Source organism: Podarcis cretensis (assembly GCF_951804945.1).
Source record: "Podarcis cretensis genome assembly, chromosome: 9".
In the NCBI taxonomy this organism is placed as follows: domain Eukaryota; kingdom Metazoa; phylum Chordata; class Lepidosauria; order Squamata; family Lacertidae; genus Podarcis; species Podarcis cretensis.
The window spans coordinates 21,124,486-21,141,337 of record NC_137178.1 but is presented as its reverse complement, the minus strand read 5'-3'; the positions used below and the strand labels follow the sequence as shown (position 1 = coordinate 21,141,337).

Genomic DNA, 16,852 nt, shown 5'->3' with positions numbered 1-16,852 from the left:
CTAGAGGGCCAAAGGTGAATGAAGAATTCATAAGCAAGTTATACCATGTTAGGCTTTTGGCCATGTGCCTTGGCAATGTCTGCAGTGAGAAGTGGCTCTCCAGGGTTTCAGACAGGATATGTTTCCAGATCTACCTGGAGATGCCAGGGATTGAACTTGGCACCTTCTACAGTGGTACCTTGGTTCTCAAACTTAATCCGTTCTGGAAGTCTGTTCTAAAACCAAGGTGTGCTTTCCCATAGAAAGTAATGCAAAATGGTTTAATCTGCTCCAGACTTTTAAAAACAACCCCTACAACAGCAATTTAACATGAATTTTACTATCTAACGAGACCATTGATCCATAAAATGAAAGTAATAAACAATGTACACAGGGACGTGGGTGGCGCTGTGGGTTAAACCACAGAGCTTAGGGCTTGCCGATCAGAAGGTTGGCGGTTCGAATCCCCGTGACGGGGTGAGCTCCCATTGCTCAGTCCCTGCTCCTGCCCACCTAGCAGTTCAAAAGCGCATCAGAGTGCAAGTAGATAAATAGGTACTGCTCCAGCGGGAAGGTAAACGGCGTTTCCGTGCGCTGCTCTGGTTCGCCAGAGGTGGCTTAGTCATGCTGGCTGCATGACCCGGAAGCTGTATGCTGGCTCCCTCGGCCAGTAAAGCGAGATGAGCACCGCAACCCCAGAGTCGGCCACGACTGGACCTAATGGTCAGGGATACCTTTACCTTTACCTTTACTGCAGTCACACAATCAATAAATCGGTAGCTGAACTGGGTTCCACACAGTCACAAAAACAAAACAAAAAAGAGCCGCAAAAACACAAAATAAATAGCAAAAACAGATGGACCTCAGCATAACACTCAAAACGGAAGTGTGGCACTCAAAATGGAGCATGTTTGACTTCCGAAAAAAGTTCGCAAATCAGAACACTTACTTCCGGTTTGCAGTTTTTGGGTTCCAAGTTGTTTGAGAACCAAGTTACCATTGTACAGATAAAGCATGTCACTGATCTATGATCCTTCTCTGTAGTGGGAGGGGGGATTTTCTTTTATTTTTATCAGTCCATTTATATTTCAGCTAGGGAATCAGTCATGAATTGTTTTTACATACAGATCAGCTCCTTATGAAGAAGGATGAAAAGTATGTTAATTTATAGGATCTGAATTCATGGATGTCACTTTGTGGATAAAATTATGTACACGAGGTGCAAATTACCTGATAATAAGCATCAATGGTGATCTTTCTGTAGGCCTGAATTATGCAATATTTGATTTGATCAAAGCTAGCTTGGAACAGTAGTCTTGAACTTGGACTTGGGAGACCTGTGTTCAAATAACTGCTTGGCAGCTATAATATATTGATCACAAGCTAAATGCTGATTAATCTTTTCTTTCAGGATTGTATTTACCCTACCATGAAATATAAAGGAGTGCAATTTGGCAATTTGACGGAAAAGCGGCATGAATTTAAGCCACGTGAGGGCCCCGGACCTGCAGATTATGACGTGATTCCGTATGTACATCTTAAGACAATTTAGAATCTGGGTCTGTTTGGAAGTCATGCTAAGTGGATGCCCTGATGGGAAAGAAGCAGAATAAGCCTTGGGTTCATGCTGTCCCTCTTCTCTCCTCTAGTATGGGTATGAGAAGGACACTGGAAACATTTGCTTCCATTTTTCAACTGCAGCTTGTCATAGTGTCTGAACCCTAAACTGTTGTGAATCCTAACTATGGTTTCTTTGCAATGAGCTTGATTCATCTCCCATGGTTTGAAGTTGGTGTGAACAAACCATAGCTAATATTGATCACAGTCTTTTGGGTTAGGATGAAATGACAAGTTCACTGTTGTTAAAAATGGAAAGTGTGTGAGGGCGAGGCATGCGAAGCTAAGGCTGAAATGCTACAATGTATGTTTGTATTCTGATAATAAAGGGTGCATATTTTCAATAGTAAATGCAAGGAATTAAGAATTAGTTTGTTTTCTCATATCTGCCCCATACATAGAACCTGGAAGCATGGAGGCAAATCTCCTGAAATAATACCCTAAATTTCCCTGTTCCACAGTTTGTAGCCCGCAAGCTACCTTGAATGTCTTTGCTTTTCAGAATTTCATCTGCACCATTTTATTTATGTGAAGGTCTTTGTAGGCCACCCTTTAGGACATAGTTGTGACAAGGCAGCTTACATCACAAAAAACCTCTCATTCACATAAATTAATTCCCTCCCCTCTCAGTTGGATTGCCGCTCAGGTGGGGGCAGTTTTCAGGAGGTAGATGCTGAAGGAATTGTCCACCACATAGCAGTTAGGTTTAGGTAAAGCCCCACTTACATCATTGGAATTTCTTTAATTAAGCCTAATTGCTGTGGAGTGGTTTTTTTTTTTTGGGGGGGTGTCATATTGTGCAGGGAAGAAAAGAGCAAGAAAGGGATGCAGTTAGAAATAGAAGGGGAGGAAAGAGAGATAAAAGCGAAAGAGATGGAATGTATACGTGTGTGAGAGATAGAGGAAGAGAGGGCGTGGTGTGACTCTTGCTCCTCCCACCACTGGCATGTGACCTGCGACAAGTTTCTTTCCAAGGCCATTTGTCTCTCTGGGATGTGGGTAAAATGTTCCTCATTTAAAGGGATACAGAAGTGGAGGGTACTGAAGCTGCCCTAGACTACTAACTTCCCCCTTGAAGGCACCTCTCTGAGTTTCTTTTCTGTCACCTCAGCTAATTGCCAGCCGGTGAGAAAATGGCCTAGGAAGATGGACAGCAGGAAGAAAATGGTTCAACACCACTTTTCTGAGTGTCCCTTTTGCACTTGAAATGATTCCACCTTGCTGGCACCAGTTTAATGAGCAGGGGTGCTTAAAGTTGCTGTATTGGGGATGTAGCTGAATACATTGTTAGTGCTAGAGGGTTTCTTACACTAATCCTAGAAAGAATCATGAGCAGCTTAAAACTACTCTGCTTTACCGTTGCTAATTAAATTAATTTTCTTAGTTGTATATGGATTTACATTATTCCACTATTTGAGCATCTGTTCGAATTTAATCCTTTTCTACCATGCTCTATTAAGAAAAACGGGGGATTGGAATCCTGTACTGCACAATTAGATACTATTCCCCGCCAAATTCTGTGGTTATGTAAAGTAACAAGACCTTTGGGCATGCTAGCCGACAATACTAAGAAGCTTTTGAATGTTAAGAAACAAAGGTTTCTCACAAAGTTGTAATACTCAAGCAATGTTGCGGTTCTAGGTTCACTTGAGGCATTTTTTCCCATGTTTAATGGTTATTCAGCTTCCTGGTTGTCTTCTGCCTCCACTGTGTTTTTTTTATAGTAGTTCACCTATGGCAAGGAAACTTGAATATGAAAACATAAATTCATTGGATACGTAGAATAGCACTACATAAACTTTGGCTGTCCTATTAGTGAGCAAACTAGCCTCTCACTGTTATTGCAAAGAGCAGCTGTTTCTAATATACTCTTGTGGGGAGAGGGTGAAAGCTTTCACTGTGCATATTTAGGTGCCCAGGCACATTTAAGAGATGACTCATAAATCTCTTCAAACTTTCTAAAGGGAAAACGCAGTGCATTATGAAAATGTCAACATCAGAAAGGAAGACCAGAGAAAATATGACCTCTATGTTCCACGGTATCATGAAGTAATAGTATTACAGGAAGAAAAGAAGGTAATGCCGGTTCAACACTGTATTTTGTAGTACTTTAAATGTTATTTATGGTGGGACAGGAATTCTAGGATTTGAAGAACTGCATAAAATAGAAAACATACTTCAGTTCAGGCATGAAAGAAGATTTATCCAAATGGGTGGAGGAAATCAGTCATTAGAGCACTGCTGTATAGAATTTTGCTGAGAACAAATGTGCGACGTTTTAAAGAACTGTTTTCAAATTACGACTGCTGAGTGTTTGTTACAATATTGCAGTATTGTTTGTTTCTGGGGACAAAATCTTGTGTTGGTGCAAGGGATTTTAGAAGTGGTCCCATTCTTCCCAGTTGGCTTCACTGAATCATAGAATTGTAGAGTCTGAAGGTACCCCAAGGGTAATCTAACCCAACCCCCCCCAGTCCATTTTAGGATTGAACTGTAAGATAATTCTTTTAAAAATGAGAGTATCTTGATAAGGGGAACTTTTTTTGGTGTGTAGGTGATTGTGTGCTTCAAAGCTCTGTTCAGAGCTTGCAAAGAGTCTTGTATGCTTCTCTAAAGCAGCTGTATATTTTGCAACAGTCCTGCTTTCTGCAGGCACCAGTTCTGCAGACTTCAGTTCTACCGCCCATCATCTGATGGATATTATAACCATACTCTGTTTTCTGCAGTCAAACAAGTTCCTCTTGGTGGATTGGGTAGTGGAGCCAATCCTGCAGGATCTCTGCCCCACCTTCAGTAGATATTTGTAGAGCCTAAGCCTGCTGTCTGGATGGGCATGATATTTTAAGTATAGAAAATAGTGCTAAATTTATCGGAGAGCATGAAGAATTCAAACCATGGGCAACTGGAGTATGGTGTAAGAAATAATTTGAGACTGAGAGGAGTTCCTGAGGAGGTGTTATATGCTCTGATTGTCTTGCACCGTTGAGCAACCTGACCGCTGAATTCTGCACCAGCTGAAGTTTCTGAACTGCCTTCAGAGGCTGCCCCATGTATAATGTGTTACTGTAATCAAACCTAGAGGTTACCAGGGCATAGACAACAGAAGTTAGGCTGTACCTGTCCAGATGGGCCACATCTGGGCCACCAGCCAAAGCTGATCTTATCTGATCTCTTATTGGAGTAGACATAGTCTGCTGGGGATACTATTTAGAAATGTTTGTCATATATAGTAGAGTCAGCATTGAATCAATGATGTTGAGGCATGGTGATTGGTACTTTGCATGCAAATTTTCTAGAGGAAATAGATTAGGAATGATGTCATGATTGGCAAGGGAATGAAACACTCTATAAAGCCTGAACATACTTTTTGATGATAATAATAATAATAATAATAATAATAATAATAATAATAATAATTTATTATTTGTACCCCGCCCATCTGGCTGGGTTTCCCCAGCCACTCTGGGCGGCTTCCAACAGAGATGGAAAATATTTTACTTTTTGTTGCTATGCTATGTTGAGCTGCTGGTGACTGGGTGCAGGATACGATTTGTGTACAGTTGAGCCGCAGATTGGTATTGAATATTTCAGAAAGACTTATGTTTTATCAATACTTTGGAAAATTGTATGCTGCATTTTTAAAAAATGATGCATTCCATTCAGGAGAGGGATTCTTGCAAGATTTGGTGGGCTTATTTGTCAGAATCAGTAATAGGAATATATTTTTCTAAACTTAGAAAGATGACAGGAAAGAGCAAGGGTGTCAGAGTGAAAGAGACGTCATAATAAGACTGATGATTGTCTGTAGTACTCATCTTAGCTTTTCAAGCTTAACCCTTTTGTTCATCAATCAGTCAAAACTGGCAGGTAGTGACCATTAGGAGGATTCATTAGCACCCTGCAGCATGTTTGTACAGGGTGACCCACATCTGTCTTCATTAGAAGTTTTCTAGTTGCCAGTAGTGAACAGATGGGTCATTATTGCCTACGTTGCCCTTTGGGTGTACCTGGAGGACAGGCAAAGTCGTTCCTAAGCAGGACACACAGTGTTACCTCACAGAGAGCAATCAGCTTATTTTGAATAATATTATTCTATAAGCTGACTTTTGTTGCTCTTTACCTGCTTGTCCTTGGAGCAGGTGAAAGAAGTGCAATCAATGTCTAACATTGTTTTTACAGATTTAATTAACCTCTGGACAACAAATAATCCAGAAATCAGAGGATATGTTTATTTATTTTGCATGTAATAATAATTATTTTTGGTCAATCAGTCGCATTTTACTCAACTGATTTAAATGTCCTTGATTTTTTTTAAAAAAAGAAATCTCCATTTTTCCAAACTTCAGGAAATGCATGTTATGCGCCTTAAATGTGAGAACTTACAATTTAATAATAATAATAAAATCTATTCTTTGAAGGAAATTCCATCTTCACTGTGCTGTCCTATATAGGCCTGGTAAGAAGTAAGTGTCATTGTTAACTGGGCTTTCTCCCAGGAAGATTTGTGCAGGATTGCAGCCTTAATGTTTTATTTTTCATCAAAGTTTGGAATGTGGACTATTTCCTATTATTCCTGGTCTGGTATAAAAATGTCTTAAAAATATATTCAATGCTTGTCAGAATTTTTGAATATTGTTTAAAATATGCTAATATTTATTTTAGCTGTGGACGTTCTGCTTCTTTTGCTATGGTTCTTGCTGTTTGAAAGGAAGAGGTGTGATTGTATCACCCTGAAAGCAAATTATCTGCTTTGAGAGTTTGCTATCTCTACTTAATTTTGGATATCCCCCAAAATCAGAAAGTCTGATTTTGGCTGTAATTTAAAAACTTTGTTCTGATCAACTGTAACAAATGAAGCCAGTTCAGTATAGAAGTTTAGAGGGTTAGACTAAAACCTGGGAGACCAGGATTCAAATCCCCACTCAAGCCATGAAATTCACTGTTCTTGGACCACCTTGCCAGACCACCTTCAGCGTATAAGAAGAAAGATGGGATATAAATATAACATAATTTTTAAAAATAATAAAATCTTCCCACATTCTCCATAAAGGCACAGAAATATAAATAACTAGCATAGCACTTTTCACTTACCTAGTGGCTACGTGGTGCTAATTATCACTACTGCTTTTGAAATTTCCAAACGAGAAAAATACAGCTTTTTAAAAAAGCTTGTTTTGCCATCTAGTGTAGCTGTACAGCTGTGTGAAGGAATTGGTTTTCTAAATGTACCTGTTGAAGTTACGGCTGACATTTAGAGCTACTGCTGGCATTTGCAACTTTTATACCTAATGCCATCTTGTGTTATATTGTCAGCCAGGAACATGAGGATTGAGTAGTTTGAAATGGCAATATAAGAGAAAACATATAAGCTCTGAATACCCGTAACTGGTTATAATGTCAAAATCACCCATGACTAGGCTGCATTTATCTCCATCGTTACTCTTCTCTCTTTCTTTGGAATTCGGCTTTTTACAAACAAACAAGTATATCTTAATATTTTACACTTCTATGAGCATTATTATGACTAACAGAAAATTATGTTACTGAGTCTATAATTAAAAATAGCTTTGAAGAAAGTATATACCCTTTTTGGGAGGAGAATGTCTACCTTCTGCAGAAACAAAACAGATACTGTACAAAACAGAATAATTGGTCCTTTAAATGCAAGCAGCTACCCTCCTTGTATTTCTTATTGATTGCTGATTATTCATGACTAGCTATTCAGGCTTGAGACATCTGAAAGTTTACCACCCTTTTATTTCAAGTGTTACCAATCCCTGAACATTTCAGGGGCTGGACGCTTCATTAGTGTAGTACCCCCATGCAGAAGGGTCATCATAGGGCACTAGCTCACAGCCCCTCAGGATGAAGACACACAAGTTTATACTTATGTATATGTGCATTCCATGGATCTGGTTTTAAAAAAAATATCTAAATACAGTGGTACCTCGGGTTAAGTACTTAATTCGTTCCAGAGGTCCGTTCTTAACCTGAAACGGTTCTTAACCTGAAGCACCACTTTAGCTAATAGGGCCTCCTGCTGCTGCCGTGCCGCCGGAGCCCGATTCTGTTCTTATCCTGAAGCAAAGTTCTTAACCTGAAGCACTATTTCTGGGTTAGCGGAGTGTGTAACCTGAAGCGTATGTAACCCGAGGTACCACTGTAGAAGTATCTCCTCAGGATTGAACCTTCAGTTCCCCATGATGTTCTGATGAAAATTATTGTTGAGGAAGCTGTTATTTTAATAATAATACAAAATCAGATAAGTAAATTCATGTGTACATTTAACCTATCTTCTAGGCCATCGGAGAAATCCGTGCTGACAAAATGAGAGGACACATGGTAGCAAGGAGATGGTTACCATTTTCATTTGTGCCATTGAAATCAGGGGACATACTCCTCCCATGTTCTGAAAAGTTATAACCACAACTTACACTGTGTTGCTTTTTAAATAACCTTGTTCGTCTCATAGATTTTGTGAGTTACAGGCAATAAAAGATGGCAATCTCTTCCGTATTTTGTTAAAGGGTGACCATGTCCTAGAGCTCCTACATTCTGAATGTCTGGCAAGAAGGTAAATATCTCTTGGTATCTGAATGGGTTTAATCCATTTAATAAAGAATACAATTACCATGATTGTCAGAAATAATACACTCCGGAATGAATAAAGCACTCACTTGTAAAGTTGCAGATACAGCAAATTAATAGGACAATAAAAGTACATGTTTAATATTTCACATGGAGGTGATTTATTTAACAATCACTGGTACTTGGCACATAAAGTGTAGCATTAATTGTTTGTCTTGTATTAGGTGGAGTACTTGGTTTTTATTACTGTCTTCTACTGTTATTTCTGTGATTTAAAATATATTTCATTTCTGTAATGATAAAGGAAACCAGCAAATGCAGTTTGCTTTCACTTTGCAGAAAGTATCAACACATACTGACTCCTCTTTAGAAAGCAGACAAAAATAAAGGATGCTTGTTTTTTGTTCTTGCTTCAGTCAGCTGACTCCTGTGACAGCTCGCAACCAAAGCATGAGCAACCCAATTTTGATCAACAGGATGTTGGAGGATATGGCATTCTATTTAATTCAATCAATTCATTCTATTTAATTGGTCCATATAGCCTAGCGCTGTCAATTCTAAGTGTTTCCCAAGACCTCAGAGCCTTCTCAGCGTTGCTACTTGTAGATAGCTTCAACTGCAGATGCCAAGGTTTGAATCTGGGTTTCTTTTGTGCTGTACCACTGAGCTTTGGCCTCTCCCATTATTTCAGGAGTGGGGTATCTTTGGCCCACAGGTCAAACTTTGCCCACCAGGCCATTTTGGGGAAGCCACACCAACCTGTCCTAAACCTGACATCATACATGCATGGCTCTATGGACCGGCACAGCTGACATGTGGGGAAACTGGAGCTGGATGGGTGGTGGAGCTTGGTTGACCAGCCCAGCTGACGTGTGCAGAGACCCTTCTTTCCTGCATGTGTGAGCTGTGCCAGTTCCACCGCTCTTCTCGCTCCAGCGAGCTGGAGGGACAGAGTGACTTGGTTGACCTGGCACTATTTGTATAAATGGGGAGTTGCCTGTATTCAGAAGCAAATGTTTGCAATTCGGACTTGCAGAAACATTGAGATTTGAATTGGGATCTTTGCAGTCACACTCTTAGTGAGTATACACCAACTCTCCTGGCTACAGCTCCCAGTCATCTAAAGCTGTGTTCAAACATTTTTTAGTAAGCCCTTGCTTTTCTTCCTGAGCAAAGCTAAGTGAAAGAATGAGCCAATTTACTATTGACCCATGCAACTTAATAGAGACAGTTCTGTTGGAAGGTTATCTCTGATAGATATTTTTGTTTCTGATGGATCAGGACATTGGTGAAGACTCATCAGAAACACAAATTTCTGTTACAGTGGTACCTCATGTTACATATGCTTCAGGTTACATACGCTTCAGGTTACAGACTCCGCTAACCCAGAAATATTACCTCGGGATTACCTTCAAGATGAGAACAGAAATGGTGCTCTGGCAGCGCAGCAGCAGGAGGCCCCATTAGCTAAAGTGGTGCTTCAGGTTAATAACAGTTTCAGGTTAAGAACGGACCTCCGGAACGAATTAAGTACTTAACCCAAGGTACCACTGTATTTTGTTGTCTGTGACATCCCTACCCATAACAAACAATTAATAGTTCTATCTTTGCTACTCTGCCAGCCAGGTATGGGGAAACTTGGACCCTCTAGATCAGCCTTTCTCAACCTTGGGTCCCCAGATGTTGTTCAACTACAACTCCCATCACCCCTAGCTAGCAAGCCCAGAGCTCAGGGATGATGGGAGTTGTAGTCTAACAACATCTGGGGGACCCAAGGTTGAGAAACATTGCTCTAGATGGTGCTGAACCACAACTTGCATCATCCCCAGCAACCATGGTCAAGTATAAAGGGAGTTATAGTTCATCAACATCTGGAGAGTCAAAAGTTCCCCATACCTGCTGTAAGCTAACAGGATGGAAAGGCCCTTGATGATACAAGTCTTGCTTTTCTTAACCGGCCTCACTTGTGACCTGCAGTTTTCGTACATGCTTCCGGATCTTGGGTGTTTTGTAATAGTTTCAATGTTGATGACATTCCAGTACAACAATCTTTCAATTACTGTTGAAGTGAAGAAAATTATATGAACAGTGAATTTTCAAAAAATGACTATGAGCCACAGAGACATTCTTTATGCTACCATAATTTTGCTGCAGTAGCGGGGATATTTCACAAATACTAGCATGCTTTCTTGAATTACTCTAGAATAATGCTGACATGAATTACTTTCCCCTGAAGATAAAAATGTATTGGGGACATTTGTTGTCAACTGCACAGAGGACGAAAAGCTTTTCTTTTTTTTAAAGTACAAACAATTGAGGCAACCACTGAGGTGAATGCTTTAATGTTCTAGCTAATTAAAATGACTATTATTCTGTTACAATGGTAGCTGCTCCCAGAGGCTCATCATCACTGTTGCATGACAGTTTTCGCTTGGCTAATTAAAGAATTTTTTCCATGCAAACATGCTTTCATGTCTCCATGTTTTAGGCCTTTTGCAATCATTTCTTTCATAATTGGCTGCATACATCTTACATAAGGGTGGTTATGCAACAAACTCAGTAATAATGCAATGTATAAGTTCTCCTTTTGATTTTAAAGTTGATTCCAGCTTTAGCGTTACCTCTATTCCTTTAAAGATGCTTTCAGAGATCCATATTTATTTCAGCTTCATTTTTGGGTGGCTTCTGAATGAAATCTGCTTTTACCATCAAGTCAGTTGATTCAGAGCAGGTACAGACGGCCAAAAAATGTTTATATTGCCATATCAGGCATTCTGCAACTATGGCGTTATTCTGTCAAGAAATTTAAGCTTTAGAATCTTGGTTGAGGCGAGTGCTGTTTTGAGAGAGTGGGGAAGATTGAAGGTGATGTGACCGGATCCCTGTTTGTCCCCCTTGGTGGGCTGCATGAAGTTGCTATTGTCACAGCTGGTGATACCTTCATACCCCAGATTTGTAATTAGATGCTCAGGTGGTAGTACTTGGCAAACTACTACTTACGTTTGTTACTATGACTGAGCAATACTATGTGGTGACTATGTAGGTGAATGGGCATGTCTGGTTCTTAGTGGTTTCCACTGAGGTCTGGGGGCAAATGGAAGGACAAAGCTGTTTGTGGGAGCAAAGCCAGCTCCTCCGAAGAAACTAGGGGCAGTTTTGTCTCTGAACCCCAATATGCCCTACCCTTTTTGATAAGAAAATTACTTACTTTCCTCTTCCTTGGCAAGCATCCTTTGGGAGTGCATTTTCTCTCTCTGATGTATGAATTGTATTTCAGCCATTAATGGTAGTTTTAAATATCATGGTTTTAAGTGACTTTATAAATGACTTGGGTGAAGGAATTGAGGGGATGCTCATCAAATTTGCAGATGACACCAAACTGGGAGGGGTAAGCTAATGCTGCAGAAGACAGAATATGGATTCACGATGACCTTAACAGATTGGAGAATTGGGCCAAAACTAACAAAATGAATTTCAGTAGGGACAAATTTAAGGTTCTGCATTTATGCAGGAAGAACCGCATCACAAATATAAGATGGGGGACACCTGGCTTGAAAATGATCCAGGTGTGAAAATGATCCAGGGATCTTCGTAGACCACAAGCTTAACATGAGTCAACAGTGTATGCAGCAGTAAAGAACAAACACACCTGGTACTATTCTAGGCCGCATCAACAGATGTATAGTGTCCTGATCAAGGGAAGCAATAGAACTGCTCTATTCTGCTTTGGTCAGATGCCACCTAGAATACTGTGTGCAGTTTTGAGCACTACAATTAAAGAAGATTGACAACATAGAATATGTGCAGAGGAGGGCAACCAAGATTATCAAGGGTCTGGAAACCAAGCTTAATGAGGAATGATTGAGGGACTTGGATATGTTTAGCCTGGAAAAGAAGAGACTAAGAGAAGATGTGACAGCCATGTTCATATATCTAAAGGGCTGTCACAAGGAAGATGGAGCAAGCTTGTTTTCTTCTGCTGGAATGAGATTCCAACTGAATATCAAGAAGAACTTTCTGATGGTAAGAGCTGTTGTACAGTGGAACGGGCTCTCTTGGAAGGTGGTGGACTCTTCTTCCTTGGAGGTTTTTAAGCAAAGGTTGAATAGCTATCTGTCATGGGTGCTTTACTTAAGATTCCTGCATTGCATTGTGTTGCACTAGATGACCCTTGGGACTCTACAATTCTGTGATTCTAAGCTCCTGAAGATAGTTGAGTTTCTTTAATGGAGCTCTTTGAATTTCCTTGTAAATATATTCTCTTAATTTATTGAAAGGGTTCCCTTTCTGAGATTAAATAGGACTGTGTTCGACTTCGTGAGCTCACTTTTAAACTCCATGTTACGCTGAACTGGGTCATGTTCTGGTCGCCTTTTCAAGTTAAATGCCTTTTGGAAGATAACAAATAGCAATGGTCTTGCAGTATTAAGAGTGTGCTTTCAGGAAGTTTTGAGATGAGTTTAAATGGGAGGGAAAAGGATGTCACAACAGTGAAAGGTTAATACTAATCAAGTTGCATTAGTGAACAAGAAGAGAGACTTCTTAAGAAGTATAAAATATTTATCTGCTGATGGAATTTTCAGTAGGTGAGTTCTCTTAGAATTAATCTTACTTTGATGCTAATTTCTTTATGAATATTTATAACTTCTCCAGTACAATTTGCAAATGCTTTAGTAAAATCTATACATTAGTAGCTGTGTTCCTTCTCTCCAGAAGTTAAAATGACTATTGAGACTCTAAGACAGATCCATAAGTTTGTTCCTCTAACCCTGCACATAGTAATGCTAGGAAATATCTAGTATAAGAACCTTCATATATATTTACTGGGCAGAGAGTTTACAAAGGTACTGTTTCTGCACTTATTTAAGCTTAAGGAAATAATAAGGCAGAAAGCAGAACTTCATGCTGATATATCAGCATCTCATTATCTGGTTTGCCAGCATAAACTAGACAATTGATATATTTTCCCAGTGAAATACAGTCCTATTCTTTTTAATTATTATTATTTGGGGCCATAAAGTGTTCATAATGCAGATATCCAAGTCACCCTGCCCCGTACATATTATTGATGGATTGCTAAGGTATTTTTCAATCTTTACTACATAACTTGCCATTTACCATTTTAAACTGAATTAAGTCTTTTAAGATTTAATTAGATCAGTTTTGTCTATACTGAGTGCACTTATTTGCTTTATTAAAACACAGGATGTACTTGAGCCTTGAGTTAACTAAAATTTATGTTGCAATTATGCAAATTAGTACTGCCAATACAAAATCTTTGGTCTATTGTAAGATGGAAGACTTGCATTAAGCATTAGCCAATCAAGCACTGGAAATTGGTCAGCAAAAGTATTTCTACATCTGTGCCTCCCTCATTAATTCAATGCAACCTTCTGCTATGAGAGACCTATTTTCTCTTAGAGCCTTGGTATTCTAGCCATTTAGCTGAAAGCCCGGTTGAGATAAGAACCATATGGAATGCACTTTAGGTTAATAAGCATTTATTTTAAAGTGTATTTAAATTTGTTTTATGGCACTTCATTGAACAAGAGCAAGTATACTTAATGAGATAAATTTTCATAAATACTCCAGCCTTTACCTTTTGGGCTCATTTTGAAAAAGGAATGATGATTATATTTCAATTTCCATTGCCTACGCGGGGCAGTGGGAGTGTAATTCGAATCTCCATGGGGCCCTGACTGCACACTTGCCTTTAGACTACCTGTCCTGGCTGCCTCGTTGCTTCCTGACCATTGGTCTTGAAAATCTGATGCATATAAGAAACTCTGAGCAGTCTGCCTCATACTCTTCAATAATTGGAGTAACTGGACATTTCATTGTGTGCACAGAATCAGGCCTTCTCAGAGGTCCACAGGCACCCAGGCCACTCTCGTCTTTTGAGCCCCTTTAGCTATAATAATAATTTAAAAATTATGACCCACACAAACAAAATAAAACACCAAGAAAAAGAGCAAGACATATCTCATTTTAAAAAAAGTATGTCTTCTACCAAATGACATCTCTTTTTTCCTTAATTTTGCAGCTCTAAGCTGAATGTGTGTGTCACATTTCATCTGATGTGCATAAGGACAAATTGCAAAACTTATCAAATGCCAAAGTATAATTGTCTAAACCTGAGCCTCCTTTGACCTTGAGATCCAAGACAAATGGCCCTCGAGTCCTGCCCCAGTGGCCCCTTCGCAGAGCATTTCCTACTTTAAGACTGAGTGGCATAGACTAGGGTGGGGAATTGGATGCGGTTAGATGCTAACTCCCTGTAGTCCCAGCCCCATCTTCACGGACAATGGAGGTCCAGCAACATATGGATTTCCACAGTTCCCTACCCTTACAATAGATACTATTTATGTTGCACTTCACCTTTTTCCAGTTATGTTCCGTCCTGCACACCAGGAAAAACCGATTGGGGATGTATACATACAGTGGTGCCTTGCAAGACGAAATAAATCCGTTCCGTGAGGCTCTTCGTATAGCAGCTTTTTTCGTCTTGCGAAGCAAGCCCATTGACATCTTAGCGGATTAGCGCTATTAGCGGTTTAGCGGCTTTTAGCGGATCAGCTGATAAGCGGCTTAGGGCTTAGGAAAAGGGGGGGAAGGGAAAAAACCCCGCAGGAACTCGCAAGACATTTTCGTCTTGCGAAGCAAGCCCATAGGGAAATTCGTTTTGCGAAGCGTCTCCAAAACGGAAAACCCTTTCGTCTAGCGGGTTTTCCGTCTTGTGAGGCGTTCGTCTTGCGGGGCACCACTGTAGTTGTTATGTTTCACAATTTGAAAGCAAAATATTTTGGTGTTGCAGAATCCTGTTTGTGCATACCAAAGTGGTGTTGCTAGAATGAAGCATTCTTGGCACTGAAATACCTTCCTTCTGCTGCCATGTTGATAGCCTAAACTGTAAGCAGTGCTATTTTTCTAGAAAAAGAGGTACCAGAACTCTCCATGAACACCTCGTTTACTCTCTTATAATGGCAATGGAACCTACCTTAGAGGTGCCAGAACTGAGTTCCAGCTGAAAAAAGGGCCTGACTGAAAGCACATTTTGCAATGTAGGTGATCTTTCTCGGTTGAGAGGAAGGAAGCTATGGACTGGCTTCTCTGCAATGTGTTGTTATTTCAGGGTCTTGGTTGACACTGGAAGCTGTTTGCATGTTGGAAGGAAGGATCTTTCATTGCTCATTCACTGTGCTGTTTTATCTTTGCCCTTGGCCACAATTTTTCAGAATCTCAATAGTGAAAAGAAACATCCCATATCTCCTCAAAATGTGACTATACAGCTGATTCACATAATTGCCTAAAACATTTTACTTTTGAAAGCTTTGGGTTATTTCTGTGATTTGAGTTCTATGTTCTGTGGTTTTCTCAGGGTTTTCTCTTTTGTTAAGTTTCTTAGAGGGAAGCCTTTTATCACAATTATTTAATGTATTTATATTCCACCTTTCTGTCACCGCTCTTGTTCCAGAGTTAACACAGCCTGCAATACAAAGTATGTGCTGTATTTGATGCTATTTCAGTCATAGTTGCTGTAACTGTTTTGCAGGGTGTTCCAGGTCCTGGCCAGTATTACATAAGAAGTCAGTTTGAGAAGCCAGTTAGTGCAACACGAAGTGCTCCTTTCCTTTCACTTGCCCAAGTAAGAAGTAATATAGCTCTTTTTCTTTCTTTTTTCATTTCCCATAATGTTGTTACATTTACCCCACTTATCTGAGCAGTGAGAAGTTCCAGGGATGGCATTACAGTGGTACCTTGGTTCTCAAATGTAATCCATTCTGTAAGTCTGTTTGACTTCTGAAATGTTCGAAAACCAAGGCACGGCTTCTGATTGGTGAAGGTGCCCTGGAAACAATAGCCAACAGCTGCACCAGACATTCAGCTTTTGAAAAATGTTTGAAAACTGGAACACTTACTTCTGGGTTTTCAGTGTCTGGGAGCTGAAATGTTCAAGTACCAAGGTGTTTGAGAATCAAGGTACCACTGTACATTAATTTATTTCCTTTGCATAGGAGAGCATGGTGGAGATTTCTGGTACCACTGTGATAACTTTTTACTGGTATATAAACACTGATAGTGGAAGCATGTACACTCCTACAGCAAGTACCATAAATGCTAATCTTGCAACAAATTTCCAAAGTACAGCACTGTACAGCACCAGATATGCTTCTTTTATTCTAGTCTAAAATCTCAAGCTTCTTCTGCCTCTTTTCTTTCTATCCCCAAATTTAAATTACTCCTCCATACTCACACAGAGGACTGGGCCTACCATTAGGCACCAGATGTGAAACAGTTGCCTCAGGTGGCAAATGTGGGGCAGGCAAGAAGTTGTAGAACAGAGCTGTGTGTGCCCCCTGCCAAGCTGTCTTGCTGACCCTTGGTATCGTGGAGGATGCTGTCCCATCAGTAAGATTCATCTGCCAATCTTGACAGCTTCTGTTCATGAAATTGGTGAGGGATTACCATCTTGACCTTTGCCCTAGGCAACAAAAATGTCTTGGGCCTACCCTGCCCATAGAGATTTGGCATTCCAGATTCCTGGCCATTAAGGACCACCAGCACCTTATTTAGCCTCTGATCACACACATCAGGTGACATTATGCAACGGCATAGTTATCAGCCCGTGCACAACATTCAAGATAGCTATACTCATTTCTAATCCAGT

The 16,852-nt window shown here is 40.0% G+C and overlaps 1 protein-coding gene across 1 annotated transcript in view; it reads left to right on the top strand.

Moving 5' to 3' along the window:
• The window catches only part of STPG2 (sperm tail PG-rich repeat containing 2), a 218,700-nt gene that overhangs the window by 21,178 nt on the left and 180,670 nt on the right, over window positions 1-16,852 (top strand). The window contains exons 5-7 of the mRNA XM_079990920.1: window positions 1,391-1,506; window positions 3,561-3,672; window positions 15,737-15,829. Coding sequence (XP_079847046.1) covers window positions 1,391-1,506; window positions 3,561-3,672; window positions 15,737-15,829 — 321 coding nt within the window. The remainder of the gene's footprint in view (window positions 1-1,390; window positions 1,507-3,560; window positions 3,673-15,736; window positions 15,830-16,852) is intronic.